Source organism: Maniola hyperantus, chromosome 22 (genome assembly GCF_902806685.2).
Source record: "Maniola hyperantus chromosome 22, iAphHyp1.2, whole genome shotgun sequence".
In the NCBI taxonomy this organism is placed as follows: Eukaryota; Metazoa; Arthropoda; class Insecta; order Lepidoptera; family Nymphalidae; genus Maniola; species Maniola hyperantus.
The window spans coordinates 534292-557622 of NC_048557.2; the positions used below are offsets into that span (position 1 = coordinate 534292).

General features: G+C 38.8%; 1 protein-coding gene across 1 annotated transcript in view; it reads right to left on the reverse strand.

Annotated features, from left to right (window-relative positions):
• Positions 1-983: 983 nt before the first annotated feature.
• The window catches only part of LOC117992855 (leucine-rich repeat-containing protein 24-like), a 56099-nt gene continuing 33751 nt past the window's right edge, over positions 984-23331 (reverse strand). The window contains exon 2 of the mRNA XM_034980564.2: positions 984-3321. Coding sequence (XP_034836455.1) covers positions 1529-3286 — 1758 coding nt within the window. The 5' untranslated portion in view covers positions 3287-3321 and the 3' untranslated portion in view covers positions 984-1528. The remainder of the gene's footprint in view (positions 3322-23331) is intronic.

Here is a 23331-nt window from a genome sequence, read left to right on the forward strand (position 1 = left end):
TAATCCGCCACAGTCTACGTTATCGAGAGAAAAACACTTGTTTTAAACATTGATTGCTTAAAACAATGCCAACCTTGCTTATATAAGCAACTTTATTGAACTTCTGTGCAAAATTGTATGCTTCTAGACTGTCTGTCAGTCAGCCAATGTTAGTTTTATGAACAGCCGAAATTATAATCAATCTATCTGTAATCTGTTGATATTTAACAAAGGTGTTATTTGTCAAAAAATGTTGTCTTTGTTGTCGACAAAACAACATCGTGGCTAATTAACTTATCAACAGCTTACAGAATAGAACAGAATATTTTTCAGTAAAATAACCAGCAAGATAGATGCGAATAGATTGATTATTGAATTCGGTGCTAAGTAAATAGAAAATTGATTTTATTAATCTCACTTTATCCTATCTGTGACTAATAAATAGAGTTTATAAATCATTGAAAGTGGGTCAAAGATTATGTAAATGCTCAAACGAATTGTTTTGGCAGGCGCCTACAACAAATGCACTTACATTAAGTTGAAATAGTGCCGCGTGCTGCGTGCTGAAGTGCTCGTTTACCCTTCATTTGGTTATGTAACATTTATAAGTCCCGCAAACTGCTATTGCGCTGGAACCATGTCTCATTAACATCGAAATAACGTCATTTTGACGTCATTTGACGTATATTTAAGTAAAAATATACCGTCAGCTCGAAACTTCAGTCTAGTGCTGACGTCACTAAAATGGCGGCCACGTGCATTAGCAATTTTCGGGACTTATATAATGCAGCCGAGCTCGGCCGATTATATTCATCATCATCATCAACAAAATGACGAGCAAACGAGCATGCGGGTCACCTGATGTTAAGTGAATACCGCCACCCATGAACATTTGCAGTACCAGAGGAACCACCAATGCGTTGCCGGCCTTTCAGGAGTTGGTCCGCAACTTAGACTGCATTGACACTAATTGCTGGTAAGGGTGTAATAAAACAAGAAACATCTTCATATTAATGTGATCGGTTTATTTTTACATTATTTCGCTTTCAAATGAAACTTTCGAAGCTATAGCTTGGCCTATCTGAAGGATATAGCTTTATACAGTCGAAGTCGTCCTCCCGAGTCGTGAAGAGACGAAAATAAGACAAAGAGGTCAGTCTTATAATTGGGAAGTTTGTAAACACGATTAAACAATATTTACAAAAGTTGGGAAGACACTTACGCGAAGTAGTAAAAATAATAACTAGTAAACAAACAGGTAGACACTAAATGCTTTACGAGTAATAAACATTCCATACGAGTAAACGATGCACATAAAATGTTATTTATCATACAATTCTTCAATATTGATAACAATCTTACGTATTTAAATCTCACAGGATGTCTCGCACCATTCACGCACACTATTTACACAACTCTCATTTAAATTAATCACTTTAAAATTATCGTATTACAAATACAATAAAATTGGGAAATAGTCTAATTGACTTCAAAAGTTTTAGGTACCAGGTCACCTCAGGCTCGAGGCGTCCAGTACCAAGGGCCGAGGCTAAAGTGACACGAACTCTGGCGGAGGTGGTGGTAACGACAGTACTGGAGTTTCTGAAGATTCTACGTTTTCCGAACTCGCTCCTGGCAACGACCATGTCGAGCTTCCAGTCGCTGTAACTCTAGGACCCATATTATCATATGCTGGGGCATTACAGCATGTTCTACTTCGGCGAGGCAAGGTTGCTCCTCCGCTCAACAAATCAGGATACTTCCCAGGCTCAACTCTACCAGCTACTTGGACAGATATAAAAATATTACCATAAGGAACTGGTACGGCAAACTCTGCCGGTGGCGGTGGAAACGCTCCGGGTGTACCTTCTATCGTTATATGAACAGGATCAAAACCACATCCTCTAGGCTGGTCTTCTGATATAGACCGTTCTGTAAGTTCAAAGTTACACGGTGACGCCATATCAGCGATAGAACGATCGCAACTTACAACTACAGAAGCATCTATCAAACGTTTCTCTTGGTCAGTAAAACTTCTACTGGGGGGTACAGTCCTTCTTCTCAAATTCCAGCAAGCTACAGCAGCTAGAAACCCAAGAGTCGCTAATGCGCCTAAAGCTCCGAAGACTACTCCTAATAGCTGTGGTATTCCTGGAGCTGTTCGTGCTGTAGCCGTCTGAGATCTTGGTAGGACAAGGCTTATAACAGCTCTCGCTTCTCCTGCTAAACTTTTAGCTACGCAAGTCCATTCACCAGCTACACTCGAAGTGACATTTAGTAAGGTAATGTTCACCCATCTTACACTACCCGGTACTCTGTCGTCTGAATAATCGTCTTCGACAGTCGTATCCGTTTCTTCCATGTCACAATCAATCGTACTATTTCGTATCTCTACTCCATCTAATAGCCATGTTACAGTAGGATTTGGTACTCCATGGACCCAACAACCAAACGAAGCAGCTAATCCAACTTCTGCTCTCACAACCAATGTATTCGATTTCACTTCTGGTGGACATGCCATAGTTTCACTGGGCACACTGCGCCATGTGCTTCCTGATAGAAAAGAAGGTTCTACACAGTTTAATTCCTCAGTTCCGAGTTTGCTATCTAAAAACCAATCTTTAAACTCGCGCAAACGACAGTCGCATCTCCAAGGGTTGCCAGATAATGACAACGTTTTTAAAGCGGGCAAGGAAAATGTGATCAATCTTAGGAATGTCAGTTGATTTCTTCGTAAGTCTATAGTCTCTAGGGATTTTAGATTCCGCAAGGCGTTCGTGTGTATTGTCTTTAATCTGCAGCCATCCAGGAGAAGTATCCTCAGGTGGGGAAGCGGCGGGAACTGGTCTGCCAGCAGCGTCGTCAAGGGATTGTTGCTTAACATCACTAGTCGCAATCTCTCGTTGCCTCTGAATATGTCTCTCGGAAGAAGAGCTAGATCGTTGTCGGCTAAATCAACTTCGATTAAAATTCTTAATTCTAGAAAAGCGTCTGGGTGGATAGATCTAAGTTTGGTGGCTCTCAGATTGAGCCTTTGTAGATTTAGGAGGCCGATGTTGGAGAAGACTTCTTGGGGGAGGTTTCTGAGGGGGTTGTCGTGGAGGTCCAGGACCTGGATGTCGGGCGAGAGAGCGGGCGGGCGGCGGAGGTCGCTGGAGGCGCACGTGGCGGTCTTCTTCCCTGAGGACCACTTGCAGCGACAGGTGGCGATGTGGGCGCAGTCGAGCCAGTCGCTGGCCGTCCTCGCGGTGCACGTGGTGAAGACGATTATCCAATACCACCTGGCCCACGACACGCGCATACTCATCTCATTTCGGCTTTGTGGTTACATCGGCGGTATGCCTGGAACAACAGTAAGAACATGTTCATTATTTGAAAAATAAAATTCATCACCATCATCATAAGATAGAGTTCGTAAACAAAATCATCCAAAAGTACGCAGAAGCTCACCAACATCGACTTCGCCATCATGTTAATTTGGAGGCTGTGAAGCTTCTAGATAACATGGATATCAAAAGGAGGCTCAAAAGAACCAAGCCGTTCGAATTAGTGTTAAAAAGTACATAAGTGCAGCGTTTGTGTAATAGTGCTTGTGCTACTTTATTTTTCTAGGTCACAAGAGCATAGTGAACTGTAAGTACGTGTTAGAATAAACTAAGGACAGTTATTGGACTGTAAATTAGATTTAAAAATTAATCATAAGTAGAAGTTTAAGCTAGAATAATATTACTTATTAGCCCATAGGCTAGATGGTAGTAGTAATAAAGCTGCCATTTTATAATGGTGCTTTATGGTAGGAAAAAAAAAAAAAAATCACCATCATCACCCACAACCAGCCCAAACGACCATTACGTACTATGCTACCTATCTTTTTGATTAGTTTTTAAGTTCACGTAAAAATTATCACCATCATCTTACAAATGCAACAACTGACTTTCAAAAAGCGTAATTAATTACCTATTTTGAATAAACCATTTGATAATATAATTTATGTAATAACCGTAATCATCATCATCAACCCGTCGTCGGCTCACTAACTCACTACTGAATGAGAAAGGTTTAGACCATAGTCTACCACCCTGACCAAATGAATATTGGCAGACTTCACACACCTTTTGAGAATATTTTGGAGAACTCTTAGGCATGCAGGTTTCCTCACAATGTTTTCCTTCACCGTTAAAGCAAGTGTTATTTAATTGTTTAAAACGCACATAGCTCCGAAAAGTTAGAGGTGTGTGCCCGGGATCGAACCCCAGACCTCCCGAATAAGAGATTGAGGTCTTAACCACTAGGCCATCCCGGCTTTTATACGATTACTTTACCATAATGTCAATTTATGTGGTAATATTTAAATTTGAACCATCGATATAAATGACAAGATATGGTCAAGCGAACAAAAATTTTCACGGTTTTGGAACCAAATAAATCAGCGCCACCTCTTAGGTACTAATGAACGACCCGTTTGAAATCCAGACGTTACTGAGGTTGCATTGGTGCTAAAGCACCACTGAGTCGGTGCCATTTTGTTTGTACAATAGCTCTGTCCATACGAATATTCAAGTCAATGATGTGAACTCATTTCAAATTACTCGATTTTCTTGGCCGAATATAAAACAAGTTTACTTTGCTGATTCCGAACAAATTAATGAAGCATTAATTAATGCTCTTTGTTTCTTAATTAAGTTTATGAATTTCGCAAACTTATAGAGCCTTTGAGAGAAACAAGTTTTATCTCAGTTTCAGATGTAATTAGTATTTATTCAGCCACTGGTTTCAGGCGACGCAAGAGCGTGGCGTATGGAAGTACCTACAAGAGACCTATGTCCAACAGTGGACGTCTATCTGTTAACGATGATGATGATGATGTATTTATTGGTCACTAACTGATGCCCGCGATTTTGTCTACGTGTATTGAGGTTTTTTTAAATATTACTTTACCCATAGAACTTTACAATTATTCGCGACTAGCTTATGCTCGCGACTTCGTTCGCGTCGACTACACAAATTTCAAACTCCTATTTCACCCCTTAGGGGTTGAATTTTCCAGAATCCTTTCTTAGCGGATGCCTACGTCACAATAGCTATCTGCATGCCTTTCAGCCCGATCCGTCCAGTAGTTTGAGCTGTGCGTTGAAAGATCAGTCAGTCAGTTAGTCAGTCACCTTTTCCTTTTATATATTTAGATAACAAGTAATCTACCATTCTATGCTGTCTGTCCAAAGGTAACAGACAGATAGTCACATTTTCTATCTATAATATTAAGTATAAAATCAGTACCCTTATTATAAATGAGAGTGTGTTTGTTTGTTGGTTTATTGGTTTGTCCTTCAATCACGTCGCAACGGTGAAACGGATTGACGTGGTTTTTTGCATGTGTACCTATAGATAAATACCTGGAGAGTGACATAGGCAGCTTTTTATCCCGGAAAATCAGAGTTCCCATGGGATTTTTAAAAACCTAAATCGACACGGGCGAAGATCTTTTTTTAATGATATAAGTAGGCATGATGTAATGCGCAGACGTACGCATTGAGGGTCAAACCTCTGTGGTTTTTACAATGCGTGCATTTGCAATGCATATTATGTGTAATTTTCTCTTGTATGTTAATAATAAATTAAAAAAAAAAAAAAAAAAGTCGCGGGCATCAGCTAGTGTACAATATTTCCTGCTGACTACTGTAAGGGTATGAAAAATACACGATCATTATTTAGCAATCCGACAATGAAATCCAATCCCCTATTTTGATGAACGCACTCTCGCAGCCCCCATGGGCCATGGGCCGGAGGTTTTCTGTCAAGATTACAGGATTAATGGTGGAGACGAGATATTTGTCTTGTCCATTCGGTTCCGGCCTGAAATCCTGTATTGTTCGATTCGTGAGATATTACCACATTTTATCTGATGTTATTTTATTTGAGTACAATACTTAATGTTTATTTGTTGCCTTTGAATAATGTTTTACTCGATTTGTTTCTTAGCAGAGAAATAAATCATACAGTACCGGCTTTGTATAGCGTTGTCTCTGTCACTCATACCTATAAGTTTTGTCGGTTTCAATGACAGGGACAGCGCTCTACAAATCTGCTATCTCCTTCTAAAGTTCGATGTACATTACTTTCGGCCGCGTATTGTACTTATAATTGAAGATTATCTAAATGATAAGAGAGCGTGGATTTGACCTGCAGCTCGTTCCAGCAACGCACAAGACTGCAAATACTATTTTATACATGGCATAATCTTGTACCTATATCAAATATTTGAAAAGAGCAACCGCCGAGTTTCTTGCTGGTTCTTTTCGGTAGGAAAGGCATTCCGAACCAGTGGTAGATGCATCTGACGATTCAAAAGTACTTGTAAAAGTTTATTCGAATAAAAAAGATTTTTATTTATTTATTTATTTATTATTTATAATTCGGGACGATTTTGTTTTGCACTAAACTCAAGGTATTTATTACAAACGATAGACTAAATTCACACATTCGTATTTTAAAAAGTGAAGACTGCGTATTTGACTAAATAGTTTTTATATTTCGACGACCTCCCTGGCGCAGTGGTAAGCGCTGTTGTCTTATTAGTGGAAGGTCGCGGGTTCGATTCTTGGCAGGGGTTTCGAATTTTAGAATTTCTAAATTTCTGGTATAATCTGGTGGGAGGCTCCGGCCGTGGCTAGTACCAGCCTCGAGGTCGTCATGTTTGATCACTACGAGCTACCTGTGCTAGTGTGATCCAACCTTTATTTTAGAAAGTGTATTTTAAATGCCCATATATTTTCTCTATCCAGTTGACAGCAAAGTTTTTTCGCAAATAGTATTAACACTTAAGCCCAAATCCTATTTTACAGTTAAACTAAGCGTGAAATACCAAGTGGAAAAGCTTTTAGAGAATTTCAATGGAATACATTTTATAAAGTGCGAACGTTACTTTATAAGTTGAGATAATAATAAAATACTTATACTAAGTTACCGAAGCTGTGATAGCATAGTGGTTAGGACGTCCGCCTTCTAATCGGAAGTCGGGGGTTCGATCCCGGGCACGCACCTCTAACTTTTCGGAGTTATGTGCGTTTTAATTAATTAAATATCACTTGCTTTACCGGAGAAGGAAAACATCGTGAGGAAACCTGCATGCCTGAGAGTTCTCCATAATGTTCTCAAAGATGTGTGAAGTCTACCGATCCGCACATGGCCAACGTGGTAGACTATGGCCAAACCCCTTGTCAATCTGAGAGGAGACCCGTGCTCTGTAGTGAGCCAGCGATGGGTTGATCATGATGATGATGAAGTTACCAAAGAGCTTTCAAAACTCAATAAAACCATTTATCTAAACTATTGTTATACCACAAACTAAGTAGGTAACTTGTGAATTTCTCAGTAAGTCTTCGAACAGTGCGTCAAGAAAATGATCTACCTACCTGCCAAATTTCATGATTCTAGGTCAACGGGAAGTACCCTGTAGGTTTCTTGACAGACCGACAGACAGACAGACAGACAGACAACAAAGTGATCCTATAAGGTTTCCGTTTTTCCTTTTGAGGTACGGTACCCTAAAAACACCTATGGATTCAAAAACAAATCAGTAAAACCAAGGTGTGGAACAAAGCAATTCAATCTTTAAAAGAAGAAAAGAGAAAATCTAAAGATTGTTTTCCCAACCATTCCCCGAGCCAGGTCGCTATAAACTCTAAAACTTACAAGTTACTGCAAATTCCCACCGCTTTCACATGACTGCAGTGAGTTTGGAATTTATTTGTCGTTTGTTCTGGAAAATTCGGAAAATAACTGATAGGAAACATATCTCGTGAATTTATACGTTTTTCAAATCTATTCTCACGTGGAACTCAAATATTTTCCTGGGGTTTTACCTCAGCTACCTACCTCTTACTGTCTTCAATATCTTTATTTACTTATTTTTACTTTATTGCACACAATACCTTCTAAGTGCCTTCTGTAAATCCGCACATGGCCAGTATGGTAGACTATGGCCAAACCCTTCTCACTCTGAGAGGAGACCCGCGCTCTGTAGTGAGCCGGTGATGGGTTGATCATGATCATCATGCACACAACACAAAGTAAACATATTATAAAGAAAAACATACCAGGATTCTTCCAAGTTAGCCCGCTTGCATCTTAGCCTACCTTATCATTCATTACTTACCACTAGGTGGGATTGCAGGAATAATGGAATAAAAAAAGTGTAATCTATATATATAAAAGGAAAGGGTGACTGATTGACTGACTGACTGACTGATCTATCAACATACAGCTCAAACTACTGGACGGATCGGGCTGAAATTTGGCATGCAGATAGGCTATTATGACGTAGGCATCCGCTAAGAAAGTATTTTTGTAAATTCAACCCCTAAGGGGGTGAAATAGGGGTTTGAATTTGTGTAGTCCACGCGGACGAAGTCGCGAGCATATGCTAGTTAATGTATAAGTATCGTTACATTAAATCTTCCTTATATTAGATGAAACGTTTTTAGGTGTATTTGTGACCGAAAAGTCAATATTGTCTCAACGCAAATGAAATTTCGTTCGCTCAGAGATTTATGTGTTTCATTACAAGTACAGCCTTGGCATATCACGTAGAGAGGTAGCTATCTACTGAATTCCCTGAGGGATTCCTTACGAGTTTATATAAAACGTTTGAATTTTCGCCTTTCCCAGCTCTGGGAGGACCGATCAGTGACTATGAAGTTGGGATCATGGCGGCTTTATGAGATAACAGGTAATAATAAAGGTTCACAAAATCTTACGAAAAAATATAAAGGCAATTTTTTTTTTTATTTTCTTCGGAATAGTATCAGAAATCACATCATGCATTCAGTAGCGTGCAGGTCATAGAGGCATAAATGCACTGCTTACCCCAGTTGTAAGCTATTTATCATTATGACCATATTTTTCATTATGACCTGCCAGTAAACAGGTTCCTACCTAACTAATGCCTACCCTGGCTTCAAACCCTGTGCACGCCACTGCATGCATTGCCCGACACTTAGTATCGTGGCAACACTAGAACAGCCTCATTACAGAATTGCTCGAATTTCACTTTAAATTTTAACTAAATAGACTTGTAGGTACTATTATCTCTATATATAAAAATGAATCGCTGAATGTGTAGCTGATCGCAAATCTCGAGAACAGCTGAACCGATTGCGCTAATTCTTTTTTCATAATATTCCTTGAAGTAGGTACGGGGATGGTTCTTACGGAGAGAGAAATTTAAAAAAAATCCTGAAAAAGAATCGACTGTTAAGCGGTACGAAGTTCGCCGGTGCAGCTAGTCTCTATGACGTTTTGTCGGTCTCAACGACAGAGACAATGCTCTACAGATCTGCTATCTCCTTTTAAAGGATGTACATTACTTTCTGCAGCGTACTATAATTTGTTGTTTCATTCCTCGCTCTCATACTCGGTCATAAAAGGGCTTATTTTAAATGCCCTTGTTGTGTGTACCATCTACTATTTAACTGTACCTGCTCAAATGAGTATTTTATTTATTTATTTATTTTATTTTATTAAAGAAGAATATTTACAGTTTACAATAAGTTTGGTGCATTCATAAACTTTAAATAAGTTTATGAATGCACCAAACATTACTGGTTAAACAATTATTCTTCTTAATGTAAAAGGAATGTCTATCAAACTGTAGTTTTTACAAATAAAAGTTAAGAAGCTTAAAGAATCGTTTCCGCTCCCACGCTTCACTCTGCCGCTTCGGTTTTTCTTTGTGAAAATTTCCCACAAAATAGGTACAGAAAAGTACAAAAAGACAGTTTACCTTTTTTCTATCTTTTTTATACTAAAATAATTGAATGGATCGCTTTGTGTAAAAATTTGCAGCAACATTTTAATAAGAAATGCGATACTTATATTGATTCTTAATGGCGAAGGCCTGAGATTTGTATAGTAGGTATATCATCATCATCATCATCAACCGATAGACGTCCACAACTGGACATACATCTCTTGTAGGGACTTTCACAAGCAACGGTCTTGCACAACCGCTATCCAGCAGCGGATTTGTGGTTACATCACAAAAAAAAAGTTAAAATGTGTTCATGGACAAATATTGCTATTTTCAACTTGCAATGTAAGATTACTATACAATTGGGGTATCATATGAAAGAGCTCTCTAAAACAGATTCTAAAACAGATTTTTATTCATTTTTAGGCATAATAGTTTTTGATTTATCGTGTGAAATATGATTGTAGCACGGAACCCTCCGTGCGCGAGCATGACTCGCACTTAGTCGGTGTTTTAAATTATGTGCCCTACCCATTGCCACTTCAGTGCTATTGAGCTGTTACTCTGGTTCTCTTAACGCCCCCCAATTGTGTAAGAATAACGTATTCATCGTTATCGTAATCGTCAACAAATTCTGCCCTTTGATTGGCTGTGAAAAAATGTAAACAGCGAATCAACCAATCAAAGGGCAGAATTTGTTGACGATTACGATAACGATGAGTACGCTTTTCTTACACAATCGGAAGGGAAGATCCTACTCATTTCTAATTTTATTTAAAAACTCCAAGCATAAACCTATCCATCGCCTGCTGATTAATACTGTACTGAACTTTCTTATGAGGCCATAAGGTGTTTATAGACCATATTGTAGCAAAGAAGATTATTCTGGAATGGAAATATTAGTACCTAAGCAAGTTTATTCAAAGGGCAGTAAAAAACTTGAAGGAGATTTACTGAAGCGAATTTTCTAATTGAGGGATATTAAAGTTGTGGTAAGTATAATGCAGCGGCGAAGCAACAGCTTAAATATATTACACAAAACAGCTTAACTTTTTTTTAATGAAAATATTACAATAAAACTTAAAGCTAGCCTTATCTAATTAACTTTAGTATGATGCTGAGATTTTTAGTTCGACATTGGGGCCGATTCTCTTGTACACAATCTCTAAACTAAACTAAATTAACAGGTCTAAATCTAGTGATATCCTTTTCCGCAAGCAACATTATGAAAGGGATAGCATCAGAGTTAGACGTGCCATTTTAGTTTGGTTTAGAGATTGTGTACAACGGAATTAGCCACAATGGGGCCGATTCTCTTGTACACATTCTCTAAACTAACCTAAATTAACAAGTCTAAATCTAGTGCCATCCTTTTTGCGCAAGCAACGTTATGAAAGGGATAGCAATCGAATTAGACGTGACATTTAAGTTTAGTTTAGAAATTGTGTACAGCGGAATTAGCCACAATGGGGCCGATTCTCTTGTACACAATCTCTAAACTAACCTAAATTAACAAGTCTAAATCTAGTGCCATCCTTTTTGCGCAAGCAACATTATGAAAGGGATAGCAATCGAATTAGACGTGACATTTTAGTTTAGTTTAGAGATTGTGTACAGCGGAATTAGCCACAATGGGGCCGATTCTCTTGTACACAATCTCTAAACTAAACTAAAATTACTCGTCTAAATCTATTGCTATCCCTGTCATAAAGTTGCTTGCGGAAAAGGATACCACTAGATTTAGACTCGTTAATTTAGTTTAGTTTTGAGATTGTGTACATCATCATGATCACTAACCCATCGCCAGCCCACTACAGGTGTCCTAACAGAATGAGAAGGATTTAGGCCATAGTGCGCCACGCTGGCCAAGTGCAGAGTTCACACCTCTTTTCAAACCATCACATGCCTTCACCGTTAAAGCAATTGATATTTTATTTTTATTCAATTCTTTAAAACGCATATAACTCCAGAAAGTTAGAGGTGCGTGCCGGGAGTCGAGCCCTGGATCCCCTTAATAGAAGCCCGACATCTTAGTCACTAAACTATTTATGATTTTTCATACTTCAATATAGCTTTCTTTATCTGCTATAAAAATCGTTAGTCCCTTAGCGGTGCGACATCGCCCGTTGGCAAGATCGAATATTGAATTAAGTTTCAATTTTTCCAATAATCAAACGATAATATTGACTCGGATTCGAATTTGTTTACCTTCGCGTCGCCATTTTATCGGTTCGGCGTCGAATACGAATATATTTTTTTAGTTATCTGTCGATAGATTCGTTTATATTTTATTCATTCCGTTTCTGGGACTGTTCACATTTGTTCGCTTTGAACAACTTTATATGTAAGGGGTCGTCTATTAATCACATGATGTTCTTTTAGCATTTCTAACCCGTTAGCGTACGGTCTACTATTTTCAACTACACCATCACTTCCCATCTGATGTGATTGTGGTCACGCGTATGCTTAAAAACAAAGCTGTGATAGCCTAGCACCTCTCACTTTTCGGAGTTATGTGCGTTTTAAGTAGTTAAATATCACTTGCTTTAACGGTGAAGGAAACCTGCATGCCTGAGAGTTCTCCATAATGTTATCAAAGGTGTGTGAAGTCTACCAATCCGCACATGGCTAGCAGTGGCGTGCAGCTCATAGAGGCATAAACGCACTGCTTACCCTCATTGTAATTAATCAATGCTTATTTTTCATTTTAACCTGCCGCTAAATAAGTTCATACCTAAATGCATACCCTGGCTTGAACTCCTGTGCACGCCACTGATTGGCTAGGGTGGTAGACTATGACCAAACCCTTTTCACTCTGAAAGGATACCCTGCTCTGTAGTGAGCCGGCGATGTGTTGATCATGATGATGTATACTTATCACTACCTATACTGCGAAAGTTTGTTGGTTTGATCTTCAATCACGGAGCAACGGATAAACGTGATTTTTTCATGGGTAGTGGGTATAGACCTGGAGAGTGACATAGGCTACTTTTATCCCGGAAAATCAGTTTTTTTTATTTTTTTATTCAGATACAAGTTAGCCCTTGACTGCAATCTCACCTGGTGGTAAGTGATGATGCAGTCTAAGATGAAGGAAGGGGTATGGCAGTTTTTATTAACCCATACCCCTTTGGTTTCTACACGGCATCGTACCGGAACGCTAAATCGCTTGGCGGCACGGCTTTGCCGGTAGGGTGGTAGCCACGGCCGAAGCCTCTCACCAGATCGGGACGGGACTTTTAGAAATCTCAATCCACGCAGATAAAGTTATGGGCTTCAGCTAGTCTCTGTATATAAAACTGAATCGCTGAATGTGTTGCTGATCGCAAATCTCGAGAACAGCTAAACGGATTTCGCTAATTCTTTTTTTATAATATTCCTTGAAGTACGAGGATGGTTCTTACGAAGAGAAAAATTTAAAAAAATTGCCTGAAAAAGAATCGACTGTTAGGCGGTACGAAGTTCGCCCGGGCAGCTAGTACCTAATCTATAAAAAAAGAAACGTTCCGACTAACAAAATATATAAGTCGCGCGAATGAGGATAAATGTGGTTCGACCCTTGCTTAACATATCCATTTTGTCTGTTGAATATTATATACAACTCTATCTCATAGCATTTTCTTCGGAGTAAACATCAAAATAATAAAAATATCCCTTTTTTATTAGAGCTACCCTTTCCTAATACATTCACAGATCAAAGTATAATTTATTGGAACGGGGATAGAAAATAGGTAATTTTATATCTATCTTGTAAGTGAAAAGGGTGATTCCATTTGTTTGAATAAAGCGTACTTTTAAGAGTACCTACCTACTCTGGAATGCTTTAAATGAATTCCATGGAAAGGTCATGGCATCGCATGCCTATTCATCATGATCACCCCTTGCCGGCTCACTACAGAGCACCGGTCTCCTCTCACAGTGAGAAGGGTTTGACTATAGTCTTCCACGCTGGCCACGTGCGGATTGGTAGACTTCACACACCTTTGAGAACATTATGGAGAACTCTCAGGCATGCAGGTTTCCTCACGATGTTTTTAAAGCAAGTGATATTTAATAATTTAAAACGCACATAACTCCGAAAAGTTAGAGGTGCGTGCCCGGGATCGAACCCCCGACCTCCGATTAGAAGGCGGACGTCCTAACCACTAGACTATCACAGCTTTTTTACCGCATGCCTATTACCTGTCCACAAACTTTTCGTTATGAGCGGCAGATTAGTGCGGGGCGGCGAGCGGCATCACTACCCCTATTATAAATGTGAAAGTGTGTTTTTTTGTTGGTTTGTCCTTCAATCACGTCGCAACGGAGCAGCGGTTCGACGTGATTTATTGCATGGGTATAGTTTAAGACCTGGAAAAGGACATAATCAAATCAAATCAAATCAAATCAAATCATTTATTTGCACGATTGCAGGTACAATGATGGTGTTACAGTGGTTTATTTACAGCTACAATCCGCCATACAGTGGGCATGCAAAATTTATTTTCTTATTATCTATTATTAATAAGCTATTTTTTTAACTTTTTTTTTTAGAATTATAATGTTCAACAGTCACATATCACACTCATACATAGGCTACTTTTATCCCGGAAAATCAAAGAGTTCCCACGGGATTTTTAATAACCTTAATATACGCGTACGAAGTCGCGGGCATCAGCTAGTAAATCAATGTGTGAAAACGCCATGTGGCTGCTGGCGATATTCAGAGCCTCAATAGCTCAACCTGTATAGGAGTGACTGAAAACCGAAAGGTCGACGGTTCAAACCCCGCCCGTTGCACTATTGTCGTACCTACTCCTAGCACAGGCCTGACGCTTAGTTGGAGAGGAAATGGGAATTAATTCATTTAATATGGCTAATATTCTATAAAAAATAAAAAAATAAATTGCCGCTCTAGTTAATGAACGGCTGGATTTGTTTGTCGCGCGCCGCTTCGCTCGCCGCTTCGCTCGCCGCTCTGCTCACCACCTCACTAAAGTTGAATTTACATATTTGCATGAAAGGGTAAGACTGGACGCAAGCTGCGTTTTCAGTTTCGTCTACGTTTTATCGTTTGACGAAAGTGTGTGGTGGTTAGATACATCCGGCCGCGAAAATTCAAATTTTAGTTAGTTTTTCGAAAATAGTAGATTAATCATACATCGAAAGCTAATGGTAATGAGCTTTGTGGGCATAACAGTTCCATAAAAACTTTGGTCAAACATACTCATTTACTTCATATTTGTTCCTGAAAGATAATTTTCTGAATTCTCTCAGATTTTCACAAATATAAAATAAATACGTATTTTTGACCAAAGTTTTTATGGAAAAACATGTAGATGCATAAATGTTATGCCCGCAAAACTCATTACCATAAGCCTTCGATGTATGATTAGTCTACTATTTTCGAAAAACTAACTAAAATTTGAATTTTTGCAGCAGAATTACGCAGCGCAGCTCAGGTGCGTTGGCAGCTTAAGTATGTCCTACACTATGCACATTTTACTCGTAACTAAAAATATAAAAACAAAGCCTTCACTTAAAACGTGAGCTAAAACTTTCCAACAAAAATTAAACAAAAAGGATCTTGCTAAAATTTAAAAAAAAAAACCTCCAAGCCCTTCAAGCTTAAACTCACAACAATAAAAAAAATGAAGTGTCAAATTATACTCGCGGAAAAATTTCGCACGTTTCACGCATTGTTTTGAAGAAGACGCGGAAAGGGGTCAACGACCGCAATAGCGATGGCTGCCTGCCAACAGAACTGAAACTAAATATACTAATTCTATGCACGTCAGTTGTGCGAGTAGGCAACGGTATGCGGAAATCATTGCATTCATGCATGCAGCTGAAATGGGATAAAATGTCATGTCAATGCTCGGACGGTTAAAAACATGCCATGAAATTCCAGTGTTTATGGTTTAAATCGACCGTCGCCAGTTCTATAAGTCCGGAAAATTGCTAAAGCGCTGGAACCATGACTCATTAACGTCGAAATGACGACATTTTGAAAGAAAGAAAGAAAGAAAAGACGTTTATTAATACAAATTATGCCACACATCACAACTTAAAGCTAAGAGCTGGTTGTTCCGGCGCTTCTTCCACCTGAGAACAAGCAAAAGAAGCGCCGGAACAAACTGTTATATTGTGTGGCACAACCCGAAAAAAGGGTCCCAACTCCCAGCTCAGCATTATGCTGTATGCCTTGTTGCACAAGGACATACAGCGCTGATTTTCAGCTGGTACCCTGAACCGGGTGACGCCACGGATTATAAACTAATGATAACTAAACTAATGATAACTAATAAAACACACGGAAACATAAAAAATAAAAAATAAAAAATAAAAAATAAAAAATTTTGACGTTAGCCGAAATAAAAATATATCATCAGCTCGAAACTTCAGTCTAGTGCAGACGTCACTAAAATGGTGACCACGCGCTTTAGCAAATTGCGGGGTATATACTAAATTTTATTTAAAAGTAATTTTTATACAAAGGTCCAAACAAAAATCTTTTAGATTTTCGAAATTCTTTCTAGTTTCTAAAATTGAAAAATTAAAACTATGAAATGATTTTTTTTGGATATAGTAGTTTTTTTTTACTTAATAGACTATCGCGTAGCTGCAATCAGACCTGGTGGCAAGTGATGATGCAGCATAAGATGAAGGTATAATTAGTAGATAGATAATATAACAAAGTCATATTTGAAAGACCGCTTAGCCTCGGCTCCGACACTCTGTAGGTGTGCATTGCGCCTTATACAATACTGAAGAAGCCAAAATAATTTATTTTTCGTATGTTATTTTCAGTGTATAGCAATGCCATGTTGCGCTGTCAGCACTAACTCATAACCCTCAAGGGAAGGGTTGTGTTATTGCTATTTTATACGCTGTTATTAGGGTTCCGTACCTCAAAAGGAAAAACGGAACCCTTCTAGGATCACCTTGCTGTCTGTCTGTCGCTTTGTCAAGAAACCTACAGGGTACTTCCCGTTAACTTAGAATCATGAAATTTGGCAGGTAGGTAGGTCTTATAGCAGAAATAAGGAGAAAAATCTGAAAACAGTCAATTTAGGGTTACATCCCACAAAAAATGTTGTCATGAACTTTCAATTGAATTTTCAATTTTCGAAGTAAGATAACTATATCAAGTGGGGTATCATATGAAAGAGCTGTACCTGTGCATTCTAAAACAGATTTTTATTTATTTTTATACGTCATAGTTTTTGAGTTATCGTGCAAAATGTCAAAAGAATACGACTGTATTACGGAACCCTCGGTGCGCGAGCCTGACTCGCACTTGCCCGGTTTTTTATTATAACTAGAAAACACTCGTCCAAAGGAGCCTCACATTCTGTGTTAAGTGCTTTTACAATTTATTGTGCTAAGAAATAAATTCCCATTCTCTACTCGTATTTTCCTCTTTGAAGATTTCCACTTGTTCTAAGATCTCTTCATGTAGACATTTCAAACTAAAAGTTTGAAAAGTTGCACTAGTTTTATTATCACGGGATTTCAAAGGAAAATTAGACCCTTTTTGTACCCTCTTTTCTGTAACTCTTACAAGTATAAAACTGACATAGTTTGACCTGAAGAAGGACAAAATACATATTATATAAAAGCAAAAGGTGACTGGCTGACTGACTGATCTATCAACGCACAGATCAAACTACTGGACGGATCGGGCTGAAATTTGGCATGCGGATAGCTATTATGGCGTAGACATCCGCTAAGAAAGGATTTTTGAAAATTAAACCCCTAAGGGGGTAAAATAGGGGTTTGAAATTTGTGGAGTCCACGCGGACGATCATAATCTTAATCATATAATCATTTATTTATTTTGCTCAGATATGGTAGGTACATGTATATTATTTACATGGGGTCTTAAAAATTAGGTAATCAGTCACATATCCTGCCAAGCATGGCGTGCAAAGCCATGTCGTGTGTGGCGATTCGCGAATACAAGCTAGCAATATATAAATACAAACATACCTACATAATAATATTACTACTCTCAAAATAATCTGTATAATAAGTGAGTCGCCAGAGGCATTAAATTTCATAGTTCCCACGGAAATAGCTTGGTGTCCGCAAAGACAAAAGCCATTCTGCCGTGTCTGTACAAAAGTTTCAGCATAAAGCGCTCGTAAGCTCGGAGTGCTCCATAAAGCATAAAGCGCTTTCTGCAGCGCTTTACGCTGAAGCTGCAACATCTGTATCTCTATAAGTAGTACCTACAAGAGTTTAAATTTCAAAAGGGCCTTTCGATGGAAAAAATGTTCGCTGAATCTCAGAAATGGTAATTTAAAAAAGTTACCTACATGGTAAAAAGCTGTACTTTTTACGACTGCGGCGAAGCACAATAGGAGAGTAAATTTATGTGTTTGACCTGTATGTATGTTTGTTCGTTTCTCAACAGCTCAACCGATTTTGATAAATGATACATCATTATAGATTTTGTATTGATGGCGCGAGTGTCACTGGCTATGTATTCTTAAAAATCAAAATGGCGGATTTAATGCGCATAAAGCAATGTGATGGAAAATAAGTAGGTAGGTACCTAAATATTTAATAAGCTAAAATGGGGGCTACAAACTTGTGTCTGGGGTAATATTGAAGACGGTTAAAGCCGAAGGGTAGCACGTCCGAGTTGTAATTACAAAATGATAAATTATTATCTCCCTCAAAATTACACAGTACCTATAACGAGACAAATCAACATGGCAACCGATGTGCGGGGCGTCCCCCGCCTTATACCCGATTGCTATCTCGCCCTGTCGCGTACTATAGATACCTAAATATTTAGTAACCTAAAATGAGGGCTATAAACTTGTGTCTGGGGTAATATTGAAGACGGTTAAAACCGAAGGGTAGCACGTCCGAGTTGTAATTACAAAATGATAAATTATTATCTCCCTCAAAATTACACAGTACCTATAACGAGACAAATCAACATGGCAACCGGTGTGCGGGGCGTCCCCCGCCTTATACCCGATTGCTATCTCGCCCTGTCGCGTACTATAGATACCTAAATATTTAGTAACCTAAAATGAGGGCTATAAACTTGTGTCTGGGGTAATATTGAAGACGGTTAAAGCCGAAGGGTAGCACGTCCGAGTTGTAATTACAAAATGATAAATTATTATCTCCCTCAAAATTACACAGTACCTATAACGAGACAAATCAACATGGCAACCGGTGTGCGGGGCGTCCCCCGCCTTATACCCGATTGCTATCTCGCCCTGTCGCGTACTATAGAAACCTAAATATTTAGTAACCTAAAATGAGGGCTATAAACTTGTGTCTGGGGTAATATTGAAGACGGTTAAAGCCGAAGGGTAGCACGTCCGAGTTGTAATTACAAAATGATAAATTATTATCTCCCTCAAAATTACACAGTACCTATAACGAGACAAATCAACATGGCAACCGGTGTGCGGGGCGTCCCCCGCCTTATACCCGATTGCTATCTCGCCCTGTCGCGTACTATAGATACCTAAATATTTAGTAACCTAAAATGAGGGCTATAAACTTGTGTCTGGGGTAATATTGAAGACGGTTAAAGCCGAAGGGTAGCACGTCCGAGTTGTAATTACAAAATGATAAATTATTATCTCCCTCAAAATTACACAGTACCTATAACGAGACAAATCAACATGGCAACCGGTGTGCGGGGCGTCCCCCGCCTTATACCCGATTGCTATCTCGCCCTGTCGCGTACTATAGATACCTAAATATTTAGTAACCTAAAATGAGGGCAACAAACTTGTGTCTGGGGGTAATATTGAAGACGGTTAAAGCCGAAGGGTAGCACGTCCGAGTTGTAATTACAAAATGATAAATTATTATCTCCCTCAAAATTACACAGTACCTATAACGAGACAAATCGACATGGCAACCGGTGTGCGGGGCGTCCCCCGCCTTATACCCGATTGCCATCTCGCCCTGTCGCGTACTATAGATACCTAAATATTTAGTAACCTAAAATGAGGGCTATAAACTTGTGTCTGGGGTAATATTGAAGACGGTTAAAACCGAAGGGTAGCACGTCCGAGTTGTAATTACAAAATGATAAATTATTATCGCCCTCAAAATTACACAGTACCTATAACGAGACAAATCGACATGGCAACCGGTGTGCGGGGCGTCCCCCGCCTTATACCCGATTGCCATCTCGCCCTGTCGCGTACTATAGATACCTAAATATTTAGTAACCTAAAATGAGGGCTATAAACTTGTGTCTGGGGTAATATTGAAGACGGTTAAAACCTAGGGGTAGCACGTCCGAGCAGCAATTACTAAATGATAAATTATTATGTCCCTCAAAATTACACAGCACATTAAAAAGCTAATAATTATTACAGTTACCTAACTAACTTCCGGACGTAATTATGGCCTCATAAATTTAATATTGTGTGTTCTTGGTCTTACCAACCAATTTAATTATAGATTTGTGGAGTTTGAGTTTATAACAAAGTTTCGCAATCTATTTTGGACTTGCCTTTACACAAAATATAAAAAAATATTAAAAGTATGCTCTTGAAAAAAGCATATTACACAATCGAAGATTATTGTAAATGATAAAAGAGCGTGGATTTGACCTGCACCTCGTTCCAGCAATACGCGGGTATTACTTTTTATATCTTATGGCATAATATGGCTTATAGGATCACTTTGTTGTCTGTCTGTCCGTCTGTCTATCGTGTCTGTCAAGAAAACCTACAGGGTACTTCCCGTTGACCTAGAATTATGAAATTTGGTAAATAGGTAGGTTTTTTAGCACAAGTAAAGGAAAAAATCCGAAAACCGTAACTTTGTGGTTATAGCATAAAAATAAATTAAAATGTGTTAACAAAAAAATTAATTTGCTAAATAGATGGCCCAGTCCGTCTTAAAATTGCAGTGTTCTACATAAAAGTGTTAGTTATACCTTTGTACCGATGGTACGGAACGCTTCGTGTGCTAGTCTGACTCGCACTTGACCGGTTTTTTTAAGATTTTAGATGAAAAATAATGAGGCATACTTAGCCGCATCATTAAAATATTCTCTCTACAATTTTCCTAGGGAAAGCTGAAGCTAAATATTTCTCTTTGCAAAATATTTGTGCCTTTTCTTATCTTCCGTAGTTTCCCTCGAGGAAAGATAAGGAAAGGCATAAATATCTTTCCCTAAATATATGGCAATATCTAACAAAACGTTTGCACTAATGTTTTCTACACTCCCGACTATCTTTGCAAGCGCTTTTATTGATAACGCTTTAGGCCTTGGAACCACATAAAGAACTCTCAGGCATGCAGGTTTCCGCACGATGTTTTCCTTCACCGTTATCATCATCATAATCACGATCAACCCATCACCGGCTCACTACAGAGCACGGGTCTCCTCTCAGAGTGAGAAGGGTTTTGGCCATAGTCTACCACGCTGGCCATGTGCGGATTGGTAGACTTCACACACCTTTGAGAACATTATGGAGAACTCTCAGGCATGCAGGTTTCCTCACGATGTTTTCGTTCACCGTTAAAGCAAGTGATATTTAATTAATTAAAACGCACATAGCTCCGAAAAGTTAGAGGTGCGTGCCCGGGATTGAACCCCCGACCTCCGATTAGAAGGCGGACGTCCTAACCACTAGGCTATCACAGGCTTTTGTGGATGCTGCACCTTAATACTTACAACATTCCGAACTATCTTTACAAACGTTTTATTGGTACCTTATCTCGTATTCTCGACCCCGACTTGTCGATAGGATCATTTGGGTTGGTCCCGAGCCAGGCTTTTATTTTAAGGGGACTCAGTTCGGTGCTTTCTTCATACAAACGTAGGAGGGAAATTACAACAATATTCGATATTGTACGCACAAAACTAAGAATTATATCGATTTATCTCGTCATTATCTAGGTTTATTGATATATAAAACATTAAAAAAAATATTGATTTAAAAGTTACGAGGCTCAAAAGATTCCTATTTTAACACTAAATTAATGACAACTTTGGGCGTAAATAAATAAGATTAGGGATATGAAAATTCTAAAACAATTTATCATTAGACGTAGTTTATTTATTCATTAATTGAAATAACTTTACCTTGCAAACATAAATTCAGCAGTTTTTTGTCAAAAATACTTTTCCTAAACCCTTTTCGCGCGCTTGATTTCGGTGAAAATCATCGTGCCTCTCAACTTTCTCATACAATGTCAAGTGAAAAGCAAACATGTTACCCACGTGCGCTGCCAATTTCGGTCGAGCGTCCTGCGTCACCTTAAAGGTCGTTTTTAGATAAATACCGATGACCAACAACTAACAATTACTTACAAAATGTAAAAACCCCTTATTTTTAACGCATTCTCACATATTCAACACTAGAGGATGCCTGCGACTTCATTCGCGTGGATTTAGGTTTTTAAAAATACCGTGGGAACTCTGATTTTGTGGGATTTCCGGGAAAAAAAAAGTTGCCATTGTCGATTCCCAGGACGCAAGCTACCTCTGTACCAAATCCATACTATAATATTATTAATGCGAAAATGTGTCTGTCTGTCCATCTGTGTGTCTGTCTGTCTTAACCGATTTAGATGAAATTTGGTACAGAGTTAGCTTCCCAATTCCCAGGGAAGGACATGGGCTACTTTTAATACCGGAAAATCTAACAGTTCCCACGGGATTTTCAGAAAATCTTAATCCACGCAGACGAAGCCGCGGGCATCATCTAGTACTTAAATGTATTAATTGTATCCAGGGCCAAACCTAGAATTATGAAAAAAACATAAGTTCCGCTATGCAACATGCATAGTGCCAAAATAATCTGCTGACAGACAGACACACACTTTAATAGATTTTGACGGTTTTACACTTCAACTTGTGGTAGATGCATCCGACTATTCGTAAGCACTTGTAAAAGTTTATACGAATAAAAAAGATTTTCATTTTTTTCATTTTTTTTTTTCAACATCTTGACAATTAATGAAGTATTAATAAGTAGTTAAAATCGATGAAGTACGCGTCGGACTCGCACAAGTATTAATAAAAAAAAATAAGGATCAATAAAAAAACACATTTTTTTTAAATTTTCATGGTGGTCATTTAGATTTTTTTATTATTTGTTGTTAAAGCGGCAATAGAAATACACATTCTGTGAAAATTTCAATTCTCTACGTATTATTACGGTTCACGAGATACGATTCAGCCCGTTGAGAGACAGACGGACGGACGGACCGACAGGCCTACAGCGGAGGCTTAGTACCTAATACCTTTCGGGTACGGAACCCTCTGACGTAACAAATTATTGAAATAGAGGTAGGTACATAAAAATACAGCAGCTGTGATAGCCTAGTGGTTAGGACGTCCGCCTTCTAATCGGAGGTCGGGGGTTCGATCTGGGCACGCACCTCTAACTTTTCGGAGTTATGTGCGTTTTAGTTAATTAAATAACACTTGCTTTAACGGTGAAGGAAAACATCGTGAGGAAACCTGCATGCCTGAGAGTTCTCCATAATGTTCTCAAAGGTGTGTGAAGTCTACCAATCAGCACATGGCCAGCGCGGTAGACTATGGCCAAAACCCTTCTCATTCTGAGAAGAGACCCGTGCTCTGTAGTGAGCCGGCGATGGGTTGATCATGATGATGA